Below are 21,496 nucleotides of genomic sequence, written 5' to 3'. Positions count from 1 at the left end.
TGACTTTTTTCACAAATATATCAACATTTTGTTCATATTTCAGGAAAAATACAGTTGCAAATTTTATTTTAGATGGAAGAAAATGTTTATAATGTTTGGATTAGACAATCTTTTTTTTACCCAAAACACAAAGATTTTGTTTTTTTAGGTTTCTTTCAAATTAAAATTTGTAAGAAAAACATTACAATATGATTATTCTTTTTAGCCTAAACACAAAGAAGCAATTTAGTTGATTGTTTTTATACTTAATAGAAAAATATTACAAAATTGCATTTGCAATATTTAATTTGGACGTTTTATTCATAAAAAAAAAGCAATGCTTAGTGTGTGTGTGTTTTTTTTTTTTTTACAAACATTCAAAATGTACATTTTTTTATAGTTTTTTTTTAACGCATTTACCGACAGGACACTCAAAAAATTAATCTACAATGCATCTCTATGATATTTACATTTGACATTTTGTTGGTTTTATCCAAAAGAGTAAGAAAATATATCACTATTATTTTCTTTACTGTGATTCCGTTAAACATCTAGAGTCACATGACCCGAGCTGTCGTTTTGGGATGTCAGGCCAAGGCTCCCAAGTCTGTCTGCTTAGCCGCCGGGGCACGTGGGTAAATTCCTGCTGGGATTTAAAACCTCGGGATGATACAAAGGAGAGCACGCGTGAGAATAAAAGGAGGTAGGCGGCACTGCACTGCTGAACGCCGCCTTTACATGCTCTTCTTCAAATTAGCACCGCATAGAATTTGTTGAAGATTCGGGCCCCCAAAGCCAGTTTCCCTGAAGGGCATGAAATTTGGTAGACATGTCTGTCATGAGTAGACTCGCAAAAACAAAGTCTAAAGAAGCAAGACATGAAAAGAGACAGGAGGGCTCATTTTGTCATGTGATGGCATGTTCATCCTAGTGGGTCTTGTGGTGTTTTTGAAGAATCCGCCTCCGAAGACCCACAAAAACGTCTCAAGAAGCTATAATCAATAAGAAATGGGAAGTATGCCATTTTGGCTCCAGTTGTAGTGCTTTGGTGAGTTCATCCTGGTGAAAATTTACACTGGAATTTATGGAAATTTTGAAAATTAAGGAAAATTAAAATTGGTAGATATGTCTCTCATGAGTTGACCTGCAAAAAAAAGTCTCAAAAATCCATGCCCAAAAAACACGGCAAGCAGCCGTTTTAGGCTCAATATGGCCGTTTTTTTCATCAACCTGCAGTTTTGGGAAAATACCGTCCCTGAAACCAGTTTTACTAAGCAACATGACATTCAGTATCGGGGCCTGTGACGTGCAGGCCCACAAAAAGTTTCAAGAAGCCCCCAAAAAACACAGAAAGTCTGCTATTTTGATTTAATGAAGCCGTTTTGATCTTAATATGGCCATTTTTGCTTCAAGGAGTTTGGGGAAAATTCAGCACCTGAAGCCCTTTTCACTTGGCAACGTGAAATTTAGAAGACATATCTATTATGAGTAGACCCACAGAAAAGTTTCAAAAAGCCATGGCCGAAAAACACAGGAAATATGGCATTTTGGTTTGAAACGGTCATTTTAAGTTTAATGTGGCCATTTTCGCTCCCTGGTGTTTTGGGAAAATTCAGCCACTTTAGCCAGTTTCACTTGGCAACAATCCATGTAGCCATGTCTGCCATGAGTAGACAAACTAAAAAGTCTCTCAATAAGTTGTACCCAATAATAAACTGGGAGTCTGTCATTTTGTTTTGAAGCGATCGTTTTAGGCTTTTTTTGGGGGCAATTTTCCAAGTTTTTTTGTTTTAAATTTTCATTTCATTTGTTTTTCTACTTTACCCTGCAACTCCCTGCAGGTCTCCTTCTCTTCCTCGCTTTGACACCTTGAGTCCTCCCCTGCTTGTTTTCATCATCTCTTCTTTAGCTTTCTTTCTTTAGCTTTTCTACACCTTCCTGTCGTCATGGAAACCAGGCATTTTCCCGTTGACAATACACATGTTAAGATAGGTGACAAAAAGGCCACGCACACACACATACTCAGACACGCACACACGGCAACAACAAAGCGACACAAAGGGATAATAAGACGCGTGCGTGAGTGCGGGGTGACCACTGACTCATATAAAGTGAGCAAGAAGATGAAATGAACCAGTAAAACCAGCGCACACATACACACATAAAAATACTAACGTATGCACACAAAAAATAGCACCCGTCTATAAGCCGGTCCGCCTCTACTTTTAAGCGGCCCTCCGTCGGCGAGTCCAACTAAACTTGTTTAATGGTCCCCATTAACCACGGTAAATGAGGGATTACTGTATACAAAATATATATATACATATATATATATATATATATATATATATATATATATATATATATATATATATATATATATGTGTGTGTTTTTGTTTGTTTCTATTTGAGTTCTTTGTCTTTTTTTTGGGTCCATGTTTTAATTGAAGGTGTTTTTGTACTGGCCGCAGTCAGCCAGCTGTGCGGATTGTCTGAATTGAGGGTGAGCTAACGAGGTCAGTGGGCCCCGAGCTGTTGAATCAAAGACATATTTTGGACTAGTGTGTGTGCGTGCGTGTGCGCGTGAGTGCGTGTGTGCGCGTGTGTACGTGTGTGTATGCTCTCTGGTTATCATATGACGTTCACATGAAGCAGAGCTGCAGGCGGAGGACAAAGAAGCTCACAATGTTCTTCTTCTTTGTCTTCTCGGAGTATGTCTTGGTCTCATTTGGACATTAGTCAAGTCAACTCTGACCTATTTGCAAAAGCACCGCTGCTCCCCCCACACTACTGCTACTACACCAATCCCCCCACCCACACATACACACACATTAATACTGTAGGTACGCTCATGGGCAGCTAGCTTGGTGGTGGCCAGATGGCAGCAAGGAAACGGACCAAGATAAAATATGCAGCCAAGAACGTGATGCGCTTAAAAAAAAAAAAAAAAATACACACACACACACACACACACACGAACACACACACAAAAAACAGACACTTCATTAGGTACACCACTAACCCACTCTCAATTGAAGCTGAATTTGCAAACGGCAACAGTACCTTGACCAAGTTTAATTAGTTCCGTGACCAAGCTCGTAACTCTATTTACTTGTATATTAAATCGATACTCCCCACTGAATCAAATCAGAAAGACATTACTTTACAGCAAGTTACAAGTTATAGCTCCACCAAAAATATTTTAACAACATGTTTAAAGAGGTTTAAAGTAATTACACATTGTGTATTTGAAAGAACCATACTTTACCCTAAGAACGTCCCCGTTAGCTCAATGCCAACACATATTGGAAAACGCCATTGACGAGCTATCATTTAGCATCGATAATCGCTGTTTTAAAATAACCATTCAAGCAATGGATATTTGATGACAAATAGGATATATTCTTTATCCTCTGCGAATAACGACTAATATTACAGCGGCTCTGACAGTCGTGAAACTCTTCTCCGCTTGCGTCTGCCTGACTGTATTATCCGGCCCCGGGACGAACCGCAATGACTCAATCTTGATGCACAAACAGTTTCATTCATTCTATTTGATTATGTTATCGACTATGTTTGCCTTGGGCATCCAAATGACGAGCTACACCCCTGGACTGAGCCAGCCAAAGTGTGCTCATTCGCGGCTCGTGCATTGGCCATCTGTGTCATCATATGTAAAGTCGTGCTAATATGCTATGCCAAGATAATATAGGGGTACTTTCCCCGCTCAGTTTTAAGGGTATTAGTTAGGCGACGAGAGGACAGCACCAACGCTGGACAATGCCGCAGCTCCAATCGACGTGTCGCCAAACACATGGCAACCATTTTTGTTACTTTTCAATCGGTCTGAGCAATTTCGCCCAGGAATTTTTTTTCAGATCTTGACCAAGTGTTATAGGCGTTACATTAGTGTACACTGCACTTGTCACCGTGCTAAGAGTCATATAATTAACAGTGACTAAGCCCTCCGCAGAGGTAATGTCATATTAGTAAGGCGCATCAACATTATCACTGTAAGCCGCGTTTCGGACCTTAGACAAGGTAAGATTAACCAAGCGGTCGTCTTTGAGCAAAGTCTGTGTGACAATGATTACACGACACGGTGCGCATTTCAGTCTGAAATGCTCCCACACGTTCACCATTTTTTTTTTTTTTTTAAAGCATTTTTCTTCCCGCTCCGTCAACCACATCCGCAAGTCAACTTTTCAATTTCTTTGCAAGAGGCAAATATGAAAATGCAAAAGGCCGATCCAGCTTAGGTTTTAATGTTTTTATTTTATATATTTATTAATTTTTTTGAAGCGCAGTATACATTTGCTGCGCACTGAGAGGTTGAGAGCAGTTCACGATTGTGCACACACGCAGCTTAGAGAGAACATTGGCAAGAGCGGATAACTAATGTTATTTCCATTCATTTCATTGGGGAAAGATGATTTGTGTGTTATGAGTTACGAAGCATGTTCACGGAACAAATTACACTCATATCTCTAGGCACCACTGTAATTACTTTTTTTTTTTAATATTGGAAAATAAGTACAAAAGTTGGGATTTTGGGGGGGGCGGACTTTAACACATTTCAAATTTTTATAAATGTACAAGCAGCTTGTCGGTGAGGGGGAACGCAGAAGCCATTTTGGAGGCGCCGAGTGTGAGTTTAATGGGGCACGTGATATATACACGCACGCACGCACACACACACATACACACACACACACAGTGCACACCTTCAGGGAGCATGCCCAGAACAATATCTGACATATCACTGACCCAGACCTATATAGACAAACACACGCGCACGCACGCACAAGCACACACACCCACGTGCGCGCAAGCACACACGCACCCCCCCCCCCCCCCCCCCCCCCCCCACACACACACACACACACAAAGGGAGGAGGTTTAACAACTGGTCATAAATATTTCCCTTTTTGAAAATCAAAGGTCTGCTCTCCTCTTTATTTGCTGCTGTGTGTGCGTACGTGTGTGCATGCGTGAATGTGTGTGTGTGCGATGAAGCGTACAGGCTTGTAGGAGTGGGGGAGGGTCTCTCCAGTCTAATAATATTGACACACAGGAGGAGCAGAGGAGGCTGCTTGCATGAATATTACATATTAGCCGTAATTCGGAGGAATGTTCCCTTCATCGCAGCGCCACGCACGCACGCGCAAGTTAGTAACCGTTTGTGCCAGCGGTCCAAAGGTGTTAGGTCCAAAGAGTGTGTGTGATAGGGTGAGACACACCTCACAGCTTTAAAAAAAAAAAAAAAAAAAACACACACAAAAGTCCTTCAGACTAATTCTGAAGTGAGAAATGTGTGATATTCTTTTTCGAGCAACACTGCCTACTTTGCTGTGTGTTATATATTAGAATAGAGTAATACTGTATAATGAATATCTATTGTATTTTTGCACAGGTTTTTGGAGGATGTTTTGTACAGGAGGCATATTGGACAAGTGTGTAGCACTTCTGCCACAGTTCTGAGGTTAGAGGTTCAAAATCCGGGCAAAACGTCGCCAAATTAAAATCCAGGCTACTCGGACCGGATATTTGCTCTTTGTCGGCTTGTCTTACTGGGCTCTCTGTTCGGTTATCTTGCGAGTTCTTGCCGGAATGTTTCCGCTTGCAATTTAAGACGCCGTCTCCCAACTTATGAGACGGTTTTGAGACGGCTTCCGGAAGAATAAAAGAGCGCTGGCCAACATTTCTTTCGAAGAGGCCATGCCATATCCCCTCGTCTTCAATGGCGTCAAGGTACGGGGTTGCATTTGGGTTTGGAGTTACAGTAGGTTTTAAGCTTTTTTTTTTTTTTTCTTAATTTAGTTCACGAGGTCATTCTTGTGGCTTTGACATGTAACGTGATGGTGGCATGCAGCACAGGGCGGCCGTTGTTGCAGGAGGGCGTGTTAAAGCAGCGCAGAGAACATGTTACACGCAGCATCTGGAAAAAAATGCTAATGTTCACGCTTGGGAAATACAAATAAAAATATTCTCATGAGGAAGACACACTTGAAGACAAAACTTGACGAACATTTTGTGACTCTTATTTTAGCGCAGTAACACACTTTCACTTTCTCGCACGTACAAATAAGCACCAAAGCATTTGATTGTCACTATTCGGGTGCTTTGGTTTCACAGCTTTGGAGGTGCCAAAGCACAAAGGGTTGAGTCAAAAATCAAGGGCACGACTTTCATTTTCAAATACTTTCATTTTTCCACAATTTTCATCCAATTCTGGTTAACATAGTGGATGTATATCAGGTGGATCGCAGCTCAGGTGGGCAGCTTTTGACCAGCTTTGATCTGAAGTAGACCACCTGAGGTTAAAGGTTGACTATTACAAAGGACAAAATTTAGTTTGCAGAAAAACACTGCATAGTCATACCTCAAATTAAAGGACTCGAGGAAAGCTTTCCAGAAAGATAATTGTCGTGTCACAATTTCCTTGCATGATGGCGTAACGAGCAAAAGACACACTCTACTACACTTTACATCTTATTCAACAAATGATCACACATTGAATATGTTTTTCCACATGCGCTTGTCGTCCTAACTAAAACAAGCTTTTCTATGCTTGAAACCTTTCACCCCTTGTTCAACTCACAAATGAGTGCAAATTGAATTTTGGAAAAAAAACCACCTCATGACCTCATAAAATTAGGGCATAACAAAAAAGCATGTTTTCTTTTGCTTAAGTTGATACAGCTTCTTAATGCACAAATTAGTAATAGATCAAGCAAGGACAAACATCGAGTCATACATCAAAATAAAGGCCTTGATGAGAGCCTTTCAGATGTGTGATTAGTTTGTCAATGCAACGTGCCCTAATTAGATGAAGTTACATTTAACATAATTTTTTTTTTAACTCGCTAAAAAGGTCACCGCTCTCTGCCGCTTATTCAACTAAAAAATGAACACAAACTGAATTTGCAACAAACCACATAATTGTATGTCTAATTAAATGCCTTGATGAGAGCTATCCAGATATGTAATTGGCTTGTTAATATGCCAAGAAAACATTAAAAAAAAAAAAAAAAAAGCTTTTCTATGCTTCAAAATCTCCTCCACTCCACAGACTAAACTCATCAAATTAAATGCACAACAAACGACATTGAATCATACATCAAAATTAATGAGAGCTTTTCATATGTGTAATAACTTTGTCGCGATACCATCATTTGATGACTTCATAAAGGAGTGATTTCCACTCCTCTGTTTGCTCAATAAGGTCACCACTCTACACCGCTTCTTCAAGTCACAAATGACCACAAACTGAATTTGCAACAGACCACAATGAGTCATACATCTAATTAAAAGCCTTGATAGGATCTTTTCATATGTGTAATTAGATTATCAATATACCCTAATTTGATAATCTCATAGTGATGTCATAACTTAAAAAATATACAGTATATATCTGAAGTATTTTTTTTTTACTTGATAAGATCACCACCATTTTCAACTCAGGTAAGAGCATGTGCTGAATTTGCAACAAACCAAATAGAGTCATATGTCTAGTTAAATTCCTTGATGAGCGCTATCGAGATATTTCATTCGTTTGTCAAAATGCCCTCATGTGATGACGTAATAACCAAAAAACGGTCATTTATATGCGTCAAAATCTTTCACAGATTAGCAAAGCTAAATGGGCAACAAACCCCATCAAGTCACAAGTCTAATTTAAGGCATTGGTAAGGGCTTTCCAACCATGTAATTAGTTTGGGTGTGGAGATTTGGTGATAGATTTTGTGTTATCATGACCAAAAAACATTCATTTTATGCTTAAAACTCTCCAGCACTTATTAAACCTACAAATCTAACAGACTCGACCGACTCCCCCTCTAATGTTTCCGAGGAATTTGAAGCCTTGCCGGACATGTGGCACACTGACTCCATTGTTGGGACGGTGGGGTGAAAGACCACCGAGGAGATGAAAAACAACTTTCGGGCAGCAAAAAAATATCATTCTCCTCCTTGGAAGCTTGAGTTCACTTCAGTTATTGCTACTTCTTCACATTGTCGTCTCAACTTTTGTCATATTCACTGTGAGCTTGAACACACGCTAATTAATACACGGTGACACAGTGAAGCGGTGACATTAGATGTCGGGGGGAGGCGTTTATGCTAAAAATAAAAAAGTGCCACATTTGACGCCAACGAGAAAAATATGGCGGCTGTGCCCACGCGCCAATTAAGGACTGAGAGCGGCTGCAGCTGTACAGACGCACGCGCGCGCGCCCATGAACACACGCACACACAGATACACATCAGTTAATGCTTTAGCATTTTAGACATTAGTTGACGTTAGTTATTAGCAATCAGTTGAAGCTAACACCATTAGCTAAAATTAGCTTTTGCTCATCAGTGGCTGAATCCAGCTGTTAGCAATTGGCGGAACTTTGTTGACAGTCAAGATATCCTTTAGCCAGTGCCACTAGAGAATGAATCTGGTTATTAGGGACATACACGTTAGCCAAAGTTGTCTTTTCACTACAACCGGCTGAATCTCACTATTTTCGCCACTGAAACGAAAACAAAACAGAAAGCTATTTAATCCAGATCTGATCCAGAGCTTGAACATTCTTAACAGTCATTTGAGTGTTAAGAAGTTAAGCGGCATTTACATTAAAAACGTGTCACAATATTAGCATCGGCGCTAATCTCGTTTTTGGCTGTCCACCATTGCATGGCGAACGTGGAGGTTTTGAACGACTTCAGATATTTACTAGTGTGCCCACGCTAAACTAAAATATGCTCATCTAGATTAACAGCGAAGGAGGAAGCTAGCATGAGGGAGGGGGATGCGAGACGAAGATGACAAAATAAACCCAGGACGAAGATTTAAAACTCTAGTGACATTTCTACTGATGGCCATCTTGACCTTCACTCCCTGCATGTGTGTGCGTGCCTGCGCGCGTGCGTGCGTGTGCATCAGTGTGTACACACTCGGGTGGGCTTGACATCGAAGTGATGGTGACAGAGGAGAGAGAGGCAGAGGGCCTGAAGCTCGCTCGGCCTTCACGCAGCTGCCCACATCACGGTGTGTGCGTGTGTGTGTGTGTGTGTGGCCGTGTGTGTGCGTGAGTGTGTGTGTGTGTGCGTGTGTGTGTGGGGGTGTGTGTGCGTGTGTGTGTGTGCATGTGCACTTCGTTTTGGTCAATTAATATCATACATGAGCTTTGGTGGTTCATTTCAAATGTATTTATTTACATACTGTATATCATACAGAAGAAGGAAGGTCAAACAGTCATTTGAGAATTGCACTTTACTATTTTTAGTAACCTTTTGTTTGTATTTTGGACTCAACAAATGCTCCATGTATTAAAAAAAGACTAACACTAAAACTAATCAAAACTAAAACAAAGCATCTTTAATAAAAGACATTCAAACTAATCAAAACTAACAAACCTCCTCTAAAAACGAACTAAAACGAACGGAATTGAAAAAACAAATGAAATAAAAGCTAACTATAATGACAAATCCAAACCATGGTAGATTCCGTTTTAATCCAGACCATCCAGTTTGCGCATTTGGCATAATGTTAAGGCACTTGAAATGCATGTTGTACTTATGAATTACCTTTAATACAACAATAAAACAATGAGGTCGACTGGTTAGCACGTCCGCCTCACAGTTCAGAGGTCGTGGGTTCGATCCCGGCTCCGGCCTCCCTGTGTGGAGTTTGCATGTTCTCCCCGTGCCTGCGTGGGTTTACTCCGGGTCCTCCCACAAAAACATGCATGGTAAGTTGATTGGACACTCTAAATTATCCCTAGGTGTGATTGTGAGTGCGGATGTTTGTTTGTCTCTGTGTACCCTGCGATTGGCTGGCAGACAATTCAGGGTGTCCCCCGCCTACTGCCCGAAGACAGCTGGGATAGGCTCCAGCACTCTCCGCGACCCTTGTGAGGATAAGCGGGTCGGATAATGGATGGATGGATAAAACAATGACTGTTAGAAATAGTCAATATTGTGAGTAATCCACCGACGCCGGTGCTTTGCGCTCATTAGGAGCTGTTTGATGTTTCAATCTGAGAGCGTGAACGAGATCCACGGGAGAGAGAGAAGACGTCTCACTCTGCTGGGAGTCGTCGCGATGGGAGAGGAAGCGGAACATGCTCGCTAACGAGTTCTATAGAGGTGTAATCCACATTAACGGCGTGTTGAGCGCTAGTCTGTGTCCACAAAAATGCTCGATTTGGCATTTGTTTGCCAAGCACTTTCACACAACTGTTTCGGCTGGCCCCATTGAGATGAATTAACGCGTGGTGAGATCACAAAACCACAATAAATCTAATGCCATTTCACAGCTATATAAGTACGCTGAAAAAATGGTGTGTTGAATTAACTCAATTGCATGTCATCAAGGAGTTGCACAAAATAAAATCATCTGGATCCTGATAAGTTTTTAAAGTTGTTATATAGTGTACTTTAAAAGCCTACCTGGATCCAGATCATTTTATTTCCTGCAAGCGCTTCAATTCAACAAAAACCTTTTCCAGTGTGCATGAACCTGTTGCTTTTACATTGCAACCAAATTAAGAAATCTGGATTCAATTTTAACTACGAAACACCAGAGCTAGGCATTCCGTCCCAGGGAGGGCATGATCCGCCCATTTTGTGGACGGACGGAAGTCTGTGCCCAAATTTTTGTGCTCATCCTTGCTGTTCTTATGGAACCACAAAATCTAGATTGACATCTTGATTTGTGATATCTAATTTGAAAAAAAAAAAGCTTTAACACCACAACGCTGATCCCTGATTGTTTGATTGACAGCCTCCATACATTTCCATTAGCACCTCACTGTGGCGTGTGTGTGTGTGGTTGCCACAGTGTTTAATTAGCTGCAGATCAGAACAATAGTGTGTGTGTGGGGGGGAGGGATGTGTGCGTGTGTGTGTGTGTGTGTAGGTGTGCGTGCATGTGTTGGAGGGGGCAAACAAATGTATTTTTGAGCAGCTTTTTTCTTTTTTTTGACGCATTGCTAGCAAACTGGACTCTGATCCATATATGACCTTGATGCTTTTCGGCAGCAGTACAGCCGCATCCTTTCGCCGCCGCGCTTCTTTTGTGGCATCTAATTAACGAAGTGCACAGACGAGCTAAAAACGCCTTTTGATCAGGAAATGGAAAAAGCTTTTTTGAAAATAAGTCATTAAACGTAAAAGTCAAGAGACACTTTTAATCCCATTTTTTTCCTTTAGTCTTTACTTTGCTACTTGAGTGTCACTAATTAACCAGAGGAAACTATAGATAGGGACAAAGTGACATCATTCGTAAGCATCTGAACATGCTAAATTTACATTCCATCCAAATATACAATATTAGAATACAACTCCGCAAATCTGATGACTTTCGACACAGATATAATCTTGTGAAGATGTTATTTTTACATTGTGAACATGCAATGTAGATTAAGCGCAATCAGATCACAAACCTGATGACCTGTCTGAAGTGTCTGTTATGTTTACATGTGGTAAAATATACAATCTGGAACAGATCTGGATCAACCATGAATTAATAAGTGACATTTGACAGTGAAATAAGTGCTTACACATGTTTTGTTTACGCTGCAAACAAATAAGCAACCTGGATCAGTTCTGGATTGATGTTAAACTAACCACAACAAATCTAATGACATTCAGCAGCGATACATGTGTCTGAACTTGATACTGTATGTATTGTTAACCATGTGCATAATGCAATCTGGCTTGGATCTGAATTAAATTTATACCAAACACAACAAACACGATAACATTTGAGAGTGATTTAGCAGAACGTGTTAGGTTTACGTTGCATCCAAATATGCAATCGGGATCAGATATGGATTCAATATAAATTAACCACGATAAATCTGACAGCATTTAACAGCGATAAAAGTGTCCCAACATGTTTTGCATTGCAATTAAGCGACCTGGATAAAATCTGGTTTGAATCTGAACTAACAGCGACAAATCTGATGACGTTCAACAATGATATTTGATACTGTATGTAATTTGAATTTGGAATCTGGCTCGGATCTGGATTAAATTCAAATCAAACAAACCAAACATATTATTTGCTAGTGATATGTCTGAACATGGTAGATTTACACCTCATTCAAACTTGCAAACTGGATCAGATCTGGACTAAACTTCAATTGACCGCAACAAAATTGAAGACATTCAACACATACAGTATACAAGTGTCTGACATGATACGTTTACATTAAATATGGACTGAGAAGATGCAAACTAGATCAGATCCGGACTAAACTTGACATTGCGATCAAATACGCAATCTGTGTCATATCTGGATTAAATGTATTTATTACAGTGGCATCCACAAAGCACATTTGCTCAAATCCATCAGGATTACATGCGTTTTCTTTACTTTTGATTGAAGTAAACAAAACCTCCTTGGTGGAGGGTCATAAGCGAGGTTGAGTCCTGTCCCTTTAACTGCTGCCGACTCAGCTGCCCGCTCAACTCCATTATTGTCATTATTGTCTCGTTAGCGCAGAACGCACTGCCTCTTAATATTCATTAATTGTTCACGGACGTCCGGGTGACGCCGCCTGTAATTTCATTAACGGTCAATTTTCGCTACGCTTGGCCATGAGCGAGGGGGATGAGGAGGGAGGGGGACAAGCATGCAGAAGAGGAGAAGCACAATGAAGTAGGAGGCAGGATGAGAGGGGAGGATAAGGTGGACCAGGAGGGAGGATCAGGAGGTACTGGAACTCTTGTTATGGTAGTCTTGTTTTAACCTGCACAATTTTTCAGGACTTATGATAGTCTTTATCTAACTTTTCAATATTATTATGGTAATGAGCAATGAGTTTTATATTAGCTAGCATACTACTGTGAAATCTGCGGCAATCTGATTTTAATTTATGCAATTTGGGGGGGATTTACGGTTGTTTTATGATAATCTTTCAACCTGTGCAACATTGAGGGAGCTTACTGTAGCCTTAACTTGCACAACTCTTTTGTTTTTATTGTTTGTCTTTGTGTGCCCTGCGATTGGCTGGCAACCAGTTCAGGCTGTACCCTGCCTACTGCCTAATGCCCAAAGACAGCTGGGATAGGCTCCAGTACCCCTGCGACCCTTTTGACGATAAGCGGTTTGGATAATTGTTGGATGGATATATTTAAGCAGTAGACTTTGATGTTGCACACAAGTTGAATTTTGGTCATTTCATTTTAATTAGCACAACTTTCCGTGGACATATGTAATTCTTGTTATAAAAATGTATACATTTTGAGGGATTTACACTACTCTTATTTTGACCTGTGCAACTTTTGGGGAATTTATGATCATGTTACTTTAAACAAAATTTCGCAGGTTCAAATGGGGCAATCACGACTCCCCAAAATGTAGGTGACCGGCACAAATTTTATGGTCTTAATGGTGGTCTTATTTTAATTTTGGTGGATTTACAGTGCATTCGTTTTACCACGCACAACTTTGGGGGGCTAACCAATAGTCTTGTTTGAAGTTGCACAACTTTAGGGGGATTTAGGATCATTTTATTTTTAACCTTTGGTGGATTTATGGTAGTCTAATTTTGAACTGCAAAATTGTTGGAATTTATGTTAGTCTTATCTTAGTTCAAACTTAACTTTTGGGGGATTTACGGCGCCTATATTTTAAGTAGCACAACTTTTGTTTTTGTTTTCTTATAATTATTTTTTAAGGCTTGCGTAGTTGCTAGTTAGCTGTGGATAATGGGTAGAATGTATATAATCGTACGTAAGTAGTAGCTAGCATGTAGCTTCTGATTCGCATGTCCCACAAACATTCTATGTTGATTTACCAACAATTTCAACAATTTTCCAATGATTGCATTTTTGCAACGTAAATATTTTTAACCAACTTTCGTGGAGGGGATCGGGACCGGGCCGGCCAACGAATAGTCTGTATTGCTGCCATGCATTTTTTTCCCTTTAATCTGCCTGACAATCTTATACTGTATAAAGATCAGAAATTACCGCCCTTCTTTTTTGTGAAAACAAGAACATCCACATAGCGCACATTCTTGACCAAATCCTTGACACAATCCACCAATCGCTGACCTGCAGCCTCCAAGAAACAAAACACACATACACATACATTGTATCGTACACCATGTCCCAAACTGTTTTTTACACACAAACACATGCACACACACATTCGAAAATACACACTTCATGACAATGATCAAAGGCTGTGGGGGGGAAAAAAAGCAGCTCAAATATGACCTTCCATACAAAGAAGGCCTTTATTGAAAAAAGGAATTCACTAAAAGGTGGGCGGGTCCAAGTCAACAGTGTGTGTGTGTGCATGCATGTGTGGGTGTGTACGTGCGTAGGCGTGTGTGGGTGTGCGTGTGGTGTGTGCAGGTCAGTGCATGCGCATGTGTGTTTGTATTTAGTCCAAATACTCCCAACCTCGCATGATCTCACATGGTGTCGATGTCCAAAAAAGAAGCCACCCAAATCCAGGAAGGGTTCACGTAACTCGCTAAACAAAAGGAGCACACACGCACACGCACACACACGCACACACACCCACACGCACACACACACACACACATGCACACACGCATGCACACAATGGAAGGCTTAAATAGATTTGGGGCAGAGGTAGTACACTGTGTACAAATTTTTAAAAAGCCAGAAACTAGCTTGCAGGCTATAACGTCACTTTAGCATATACCCACTAGTTAGCAAGTAATTTGTAGACTATCGTTAGCATGCCGCTTGAATTGTTCATTTCAAATTGATCACGGCTTTTGTCAGTAGTTTTTATCTAGATGACCGTAAGCAGGTAGCAGGTAGCAGGTGGCAGCTAGCGTGTAGCCTGTAGTTTCACGACAGCATGTAGCTTCTCGTTAGCATGTAGCTGCAGGCAGCAGGTTATTGTGCGGACCTAGCATGTGATGCTTGTCCCAATGTAAATGACTAGAAGGGCTTAGTAGCTAGGTGTGCAGCTTTTCATTGACATTTTAGTGTCGCTTCCTATTAGCATTTAGCTGATTGTTATTGTATTGCACCAAGCATGTGGCTTGTCCATAAATTGACATCTAAGTGTATAGCAGCTAGTGTGCAGCCCGTAGCTTTGCATTATCCCATAGCTTCCAGCTAGCATGTCGTTAGTCATAAGCCTATAGCACCTAGTTGGAGTATTTCCCGAACTGTCGTGAATCTTTTCCAATGCTTTACAACAATGACTACAAGTGGGTAACAGCTTGCATGGTGCATAGCCTGTCAATGCCCATTAGCATATAGATGCTGGTTATTGAGTAGTAGCTCACATGTAGCGACTTGTCGACAGGCTATATACTATAGACAACTGTTAGCATGTAGCTGGTAGTTTCTTAATAGCTGACCATGTAGCGTCTTGTTATCATGTCGCATCTAAAGTGTGGATGCTTGCCTGTATGGAAATGAGTATAAGAATGTAGCTGTTTACAATTAGCCTGTAGCTTCTCAATAGCATATAGCATACATTAACATATAGTTCCTTCTTATTGAGTGGCAGCTAGATAACAATAACCGTATGGTACTTTTCGATGGCATGTAACTTCTCAATAGCATGTAGCTTCTCGTTAGCATGTAGCTTCTTGTTAACACATAGCAGCCTGGTTGGCACCCCCTCAAACGCATACACAGATGCCTGTGTGCCTGTAGGTGTGTGTGTGCGCGCGTGCCTGTGTGTGTGTGGGGGGGTGCGTGCATATGTAATGAGCAGTCAGTGCAAAAATTTACAGCGTACAGACCTCCCACTCTAATGCATTGACCATGGATGTTTTTGTTTTGTTTTTTAAAAGAAGGAAGCAGATGAGAGGGTGGCAGACGATCTGGAGGTTTGGGGGGTGGGGGTTGGTCCATCTGTGCATTTCGATGGAAAGCATGGGAGGCGGGACTGGGGGGCAGGTGAGATTTTATCCCATTAATGACATCGGGGGACGCACGCCAACGTGATATGCAAACAAATCTGGCATTTGTTTCGTTGGCAATGATGAAAATGTTCTCTAATTGAAGCTGAGTTAGCAAACTACTTAGCGTAATAACTTAAAATACCTCAAAGTAGCTCGTGAGTTGGTGGAAAACAAAATCAACAGGGCACAAAAAATGAACTAATTTGTGTATTGTAAAGCTTAGTTATTAAACAAGCATGTTAGCTGGTGGAAGACTCACAACAATAAAACCAGAATAGCACAAACAATCAACAAAAAAGTCATTCAAATAAAAAAAGCGAATACACAGATGACTAATTAAAGGCTGAGTTAGTGTGCAATCTAGCATGTTAGCTTAAAAAACCCCAACTTACTTGCATGTTGGCTGGTACAGCACAGTAAACCGTGACAGTAAAACCATAAAAGCGCAGAACAACGATGGAAGATTCATTCATGCACTGTAAAATAAGAAGCTGGTTCATCAAAGATAACTCAGTATGCTGCCTAGCATATTATCTTAAAAGAACACAGTCGAGCTCATTGGTACATGCACTTGGCACAACAAACACAAAAAACAGATTCATTTATGTACTGTTCATGAAGTGGGCTGATTCTAAGATGACCTAGCATACTATATGCACCATGTTATCTTTAAAGACCTCAAGATAGAATGTTAGCTGGTGCAATACACAATCCAATAATACAACAAAAGTAAAAACAATCGACATCAAATGAATTCATGTACTGTAAAATATGATGATGGCTAACTGAAAATGACTTAGTATTCTACTGACATGCTAGGCCATATAATACCTAGCATTTTAGATAAAAGGAGCTCATGTAACCAGTGGCACTTTTACCCTGCCATTGTCCACGCAACTCAGGGATGGAACCTGCGCTGCCACCACGTCTCTGGCTTAAGAGTGGAGAACGCTCACTGCTGAGCCAAAAATCCCGGACCACCAGCTCAGCCGCCAGAACGCTCTTTGAAGGCATGGGGGAGTGAGTTTTTTTTTTTTTTTTTTTTTTTTAACTGACGTACAATCGTACAGCTTAAGCTGGCATCTGTTGTAGTCAAACTAGCTGGTTAGTTCCAAAAACACACAAAGTAAAGCCATCCGGGCACAAACTAACAAAGTAGAATTTGCCTCTTCCTGCCACTTTGCTTAATGATTAACGTAGTGCGTTTTGGATGACATTTAGCTGCCGTCTTATCTGCTAATACGTTACGCTAAGTGTGTCTGCACAGTTCACACACACACAAGGCGTGAAACGACTGTGTTTAATTCAGCGTGAGATGGGAGGTGCTGAGGATCTAAAAAAAAAAAAATTGGAAAAACAATCTGCAAATCACACACACACACACACACACACACACACACACACACACACACACACACACAAAACAGAGTGTAACACACACACACAAGGTTGTAGCTTAGAATTGATGCTAACACAAAGTCACTCGCAACATGTTTTGCTTACTACGCATTCATTATGTTTAAATTACTTGTACTTGTCCAGGAGCTAGGGAAGAAGTCAAAAACTTGAACTTGCTAATGCTTTGTTAGGAACTGCAATTGTGTCAGGCTGTCGGCATCAAAAATAAGGGTGTAAATTCATTTTGGCCTATTAAACTGCTCATCGTTTTATTTATTGCTTCGCCTCTGGCTCTCAAACTTTGAAAAGGAGTGCGCCAGCTGTCGCAACTCGCGAGGCAATCTGCAAACGCCTCTCATGGCGGCTGTGTGGCCATGGGGGGTGTGGGGGGTGAGAGGCTGCCCAGCGAGAAGCTAGCCGCTAACGCTGGTCAGCTGGTGCAGAATTACACAATTTTAATCAATGACAACAACTTTTTTAGCACAATAAATTAGTATGCGGACATGGTTTCGGGATGATGTTATGTTGATGTTGGTGTTAAACAGTATATGATCGCAATGTAACAAACGATGAGAGAACAGCTAGCAGCAATCGCGATAATGTGTAGCTTGTTGTTTTTGGACATTTACTAACTCTGAATGGTTTTCTTCTTCAATTAATATTAAACGTAATAACACAGAACTGACGACTCAGTAAAATTCTTGCTAAATTACATGATGGCAAGATTTAGATGACAGCCTCTGTAATCGAGTAGATGTGACATTTAAAATACTTCATCCTGTAGATTTAAGTACACAACAGCAGATAAAGACAATATGCACATTTAAAATATAACATAAATTTTAAGTTTAGTTCCCCATGATGTAGCATAGCATTAAATTTAGAATTTTACACATAAGCAGCAGACATGTAATATTCACGTTTTTGAAATGTTTGCATTTTCAGGCTGTCAGCATAGAGACTAAAACAACAACGTTGATGATGTCTTCATGTTAATATCTGTTAATGTAAGTCATGTAACTGATCGCTTAAGACATAAACACGTGCTGCCATTTTAAAAACCTCAACTTTAATACAACCACTTTTTTTCCTCAGCGTTAGCGTTTTCGGGCTGATGTGGAGATAGCTAAAACCACAATGTATTTAGCAGTCTAGTACATATGAGTGTTAGTAAATGTAAGCTATTGGAAAAGTACACCAAGATTGTTGTTTTGCTTGTGAAGTAGCGTAGCATAACATAATATTAGCATTTATACGTTAACAACAGCAACGTTGCTCTTACAAACAAACACTTTCCGCATGTTAATGCCAGTTCATGTCATGTACATTATTTTTAGTATTTAGACATAAGAAACAGTGTTGCGATTTAAAAAATGTACATTTTTTACCCAATTTGCGGACTGTTGTGGTGGAGACAAACAGTTAAACCCACACCGTTTTAGCTGCAGCATAGAATAGTATCATTTTTAGCTATTACACAAACAAGCGCTGTCATTCTTAAAACATTCTCAGCTATCTATAATTGTAATAATAACAGCATGACTATTTGATCAGCAAAGCCAAAATGCCGTCATGCTAATTTACAACAAGTTAGGTCATCACTCAAGAGATGGTCCCTGTAGCCCGGGAGAAGGCTCACGCCCGTTTGTTGAACAATGCGACCCGAGCTAACGCGTAGCGCTAATCACTTGAGTACACGTGAGGCTGCGCCTGGCCGCTAATTAGCCCTCAAACCCACAAACATGTCAGCCTTCAATCTCGGTTGATAAACGCTGGCTTAAAAGCCTTAAAAGCCGCCACAGCCGCAGAGACTGGAAGGAAGAAAGAAAGACAAAAAGAAAGGAAAGAAAAAAGAAAGGAAAAAATGGCAGTAGAACCTGCCGCGAGCTGGGAATCCCAAAAGAAAGCACTTCCACTTCTGGTGACATATATCCCAAAGTGGGACACAAAACAGGAAGTGGGTCACTTGTTACATGGGCAACTACCTCTTTAGAAATAGCGTAATATGGCACCGCTTCGCTAGATACCAAGCATAGATAGAGCATTGCGTAAAATAGATACAGTATGATTTGTTGCCTGTAAAGATTAAATACTTCTACAGAAAAAGGGCCAGATGGTCAAATTAATTGATGGATGGATTGATAAGAGTATAGCATATTATAGCTTTACAGCTTGTTATATAGGTAAATATAGCCTCAAACATAGCATTGAATAGCATACATAGATATTGAGTGTAGCTTAGCTGAGTTAGTGGAATAGCTTCATACACGTCTATGAATGATCACGGTTTATCAAACAAGTGACTTTCAGCTTTTCCCATTAAAGGGTCGCCAACTGTGAGTTATTTGCATGATTTGTTTGGCATAGTTTTTTCACCAGATGCCCTTCCTGACACAACCCACCCATTTTTATTCAGGCTCGAAACCGAAAGTGAATTGGTGTAGTGACCAGGAATCGGACCCACACCGTCTGCATGAAAGGCAGCAGCATGTATGACGAGCAATATTTGAAGTGAGACCTGCTAGCTTGTCATCCGCTACTTTTATATTGTAAAGAGGTATACGGTCCATGGATGGATGGACAGACGAACAGATAAATAGCAAGATATCTTAGCATAGAATTGCAAATATAAAGATACAGCTAAAAAATACTAAAAATACAGCTAAAATATACAGTAAGAAAGCTCAATATAGCCAGGTCGATATTGCAAATGAGACTCTTCAATTGCAAAAGCATGGCATAGACAGTTGATAGTAGAAATAGTTCAAAGATAGCTATAGATATAGTATAGTACAAATAAAAGGAGTTAATAGTTAATAAACATAAGTGGGTAAACGACATATAACAGTATATATGCTTAACATAGCATATATACAGAGGTAGCGATATATAGTTATCGTATAGTATAGATAGGTAGTTAGACAGAAAGATGGCAGATAGATAGATAGATAGATAGATAGATAGATAGATAGATAGATAGATAGATAGATAGATAGATAGTTTTCATATGTTGTGTCAACATGAAACAAAACATGAAATCAACTGTGCATTGATGAGGAATTAAAGTGACGCTCTTCATGGAGATCACTCCCTCCTCATCCTCATCATCCTCTCACGAGGAGCTTTGCTGGTTAAAAATCTGATGGGAAGAAGGAGCCGAGTGGTCTCTAAGTAGGCGACGGTTCAATGCGCAACATCTGGACACTGGTGCTCCAAAAAAAAAAAAAAAAACTAGAAATCATCCCCACCAATGCCGCCTGTACTGCACTCCCGCTTCCCGCTCGGGAACGCCGTAAAAGGCGGATTAGGCCGGCGAGGTCGCGGGATCACCGGCGGAGTGGACGATAATCTTGACATAACATCGGGACGGCTGGATGTAACCGGATTAAAACGCCAGCTAATGAAATACACCAGAAACGGAGGCAGAGGGCGGGGAGGAGGACCATGAAAGGGTAGTGGGGGGGGAATCCAAAATAAAAACAAAGAATACAGCAACAACAGTAAAGAAACACTTCAAACTGGTCATAATAATCTCTCTTGACATTCCCAATGCAGCAATGCGTGCTCCCAAAAACCCATTAAGAATACGGGAGTGAAGGAGGTAGTGGGGGGTGATCATGTTTGGAGATCGGGAGCGCGCACGTCCTCCTCCCTATTACCAAAAAGCCCGGCCGGGGCGCGGGCACGCGGGCACAGTGGCCACTCTGATTGGCCGAGGCGCGGCTCGGAGAGCACGTGACGCCCACGATAAATAAACAGCTCCGGAACCAAACGCGTTCGAATGAAAATTCAAAAAGAACACGAGAAAAAGAATCGGTAGTTTGACAACAACGCGTAACCAAAGTTCCTGGGCATCCACTCCACGCGCACGTAAATAAGCACGATGACAGCTTCGCGGAGTCGCTTTCCCACACACGCGCACACGCACACGCGCAATCCCAAGCGAGCTTACCTACACAGTGAATGAGTTTGTGCCTCCACGAGTCAAGCTCCTGCCGAAAGCCGCGCCTCTCTAGTGTGCATTGCTGCCGCTTGCACAGGCTCGCCATTTTCTGTCGGCCCCTCCCGTGGGCGCGCTCATACTGCTGGGCGCGCGCGTCACCCTCGCTCGCTCTTCTGACGCTGGGTGGAGTGAGATGTGAGTGGACGGGACTGCAGCATCCCCCCCTTTCTATACCTCCCTCTCTCGCGCGCGCTTTCGTCCCACCCACCCAGCA

At 41.0% G+C, this 21,496-nt stretch overlaps 1 protein-coding gene across 1 annotated transcript in view; it reads right to left on the bottom strand.

The window, feature by feature from the left end:
- The window catches only part of lcor (ligand dependent nuclear receptor corepressor), a 50,151-nt gene extending 28,760 nt beyond the window's left edge, over positions 1 to 21,391 (bottom strand). Inside the window, 1 exon segment of the mRNA XM_086034098.1 lies at positions 21,232 to 21,391. Within this exon segment, the coding sequence (XP_085890224.1) occupies positions 21,232 to 21,328 (97 nt within the window). The 5' untranslated portion in view covers positions 21,329 to 21,391.
- Positions 21,392 to 21,496: the final 105 nt, after the last annotated feature.

The sequence above is a fragment of the Filicampus tigris genome, chromosome 6, assembly GCF_054856515.1.
Source record: "Filicampus tigris isolate MCC_2025a chromosome 6, RoL_Ftig_1.0, whole genome shotgun sequence".
NCBI classification, from domain to species: Eukaryota; Metazoa; Chordata; class Actinopteri; order Syngnathiformes; family Syngnathidae; genus Filicampus; species Filicampus tigris.
The sequence above is the reverse complement of the archived record's forward strand: the minus strand, read 5'-3'. Positions and strand labels throughout refer to the sequence as shown.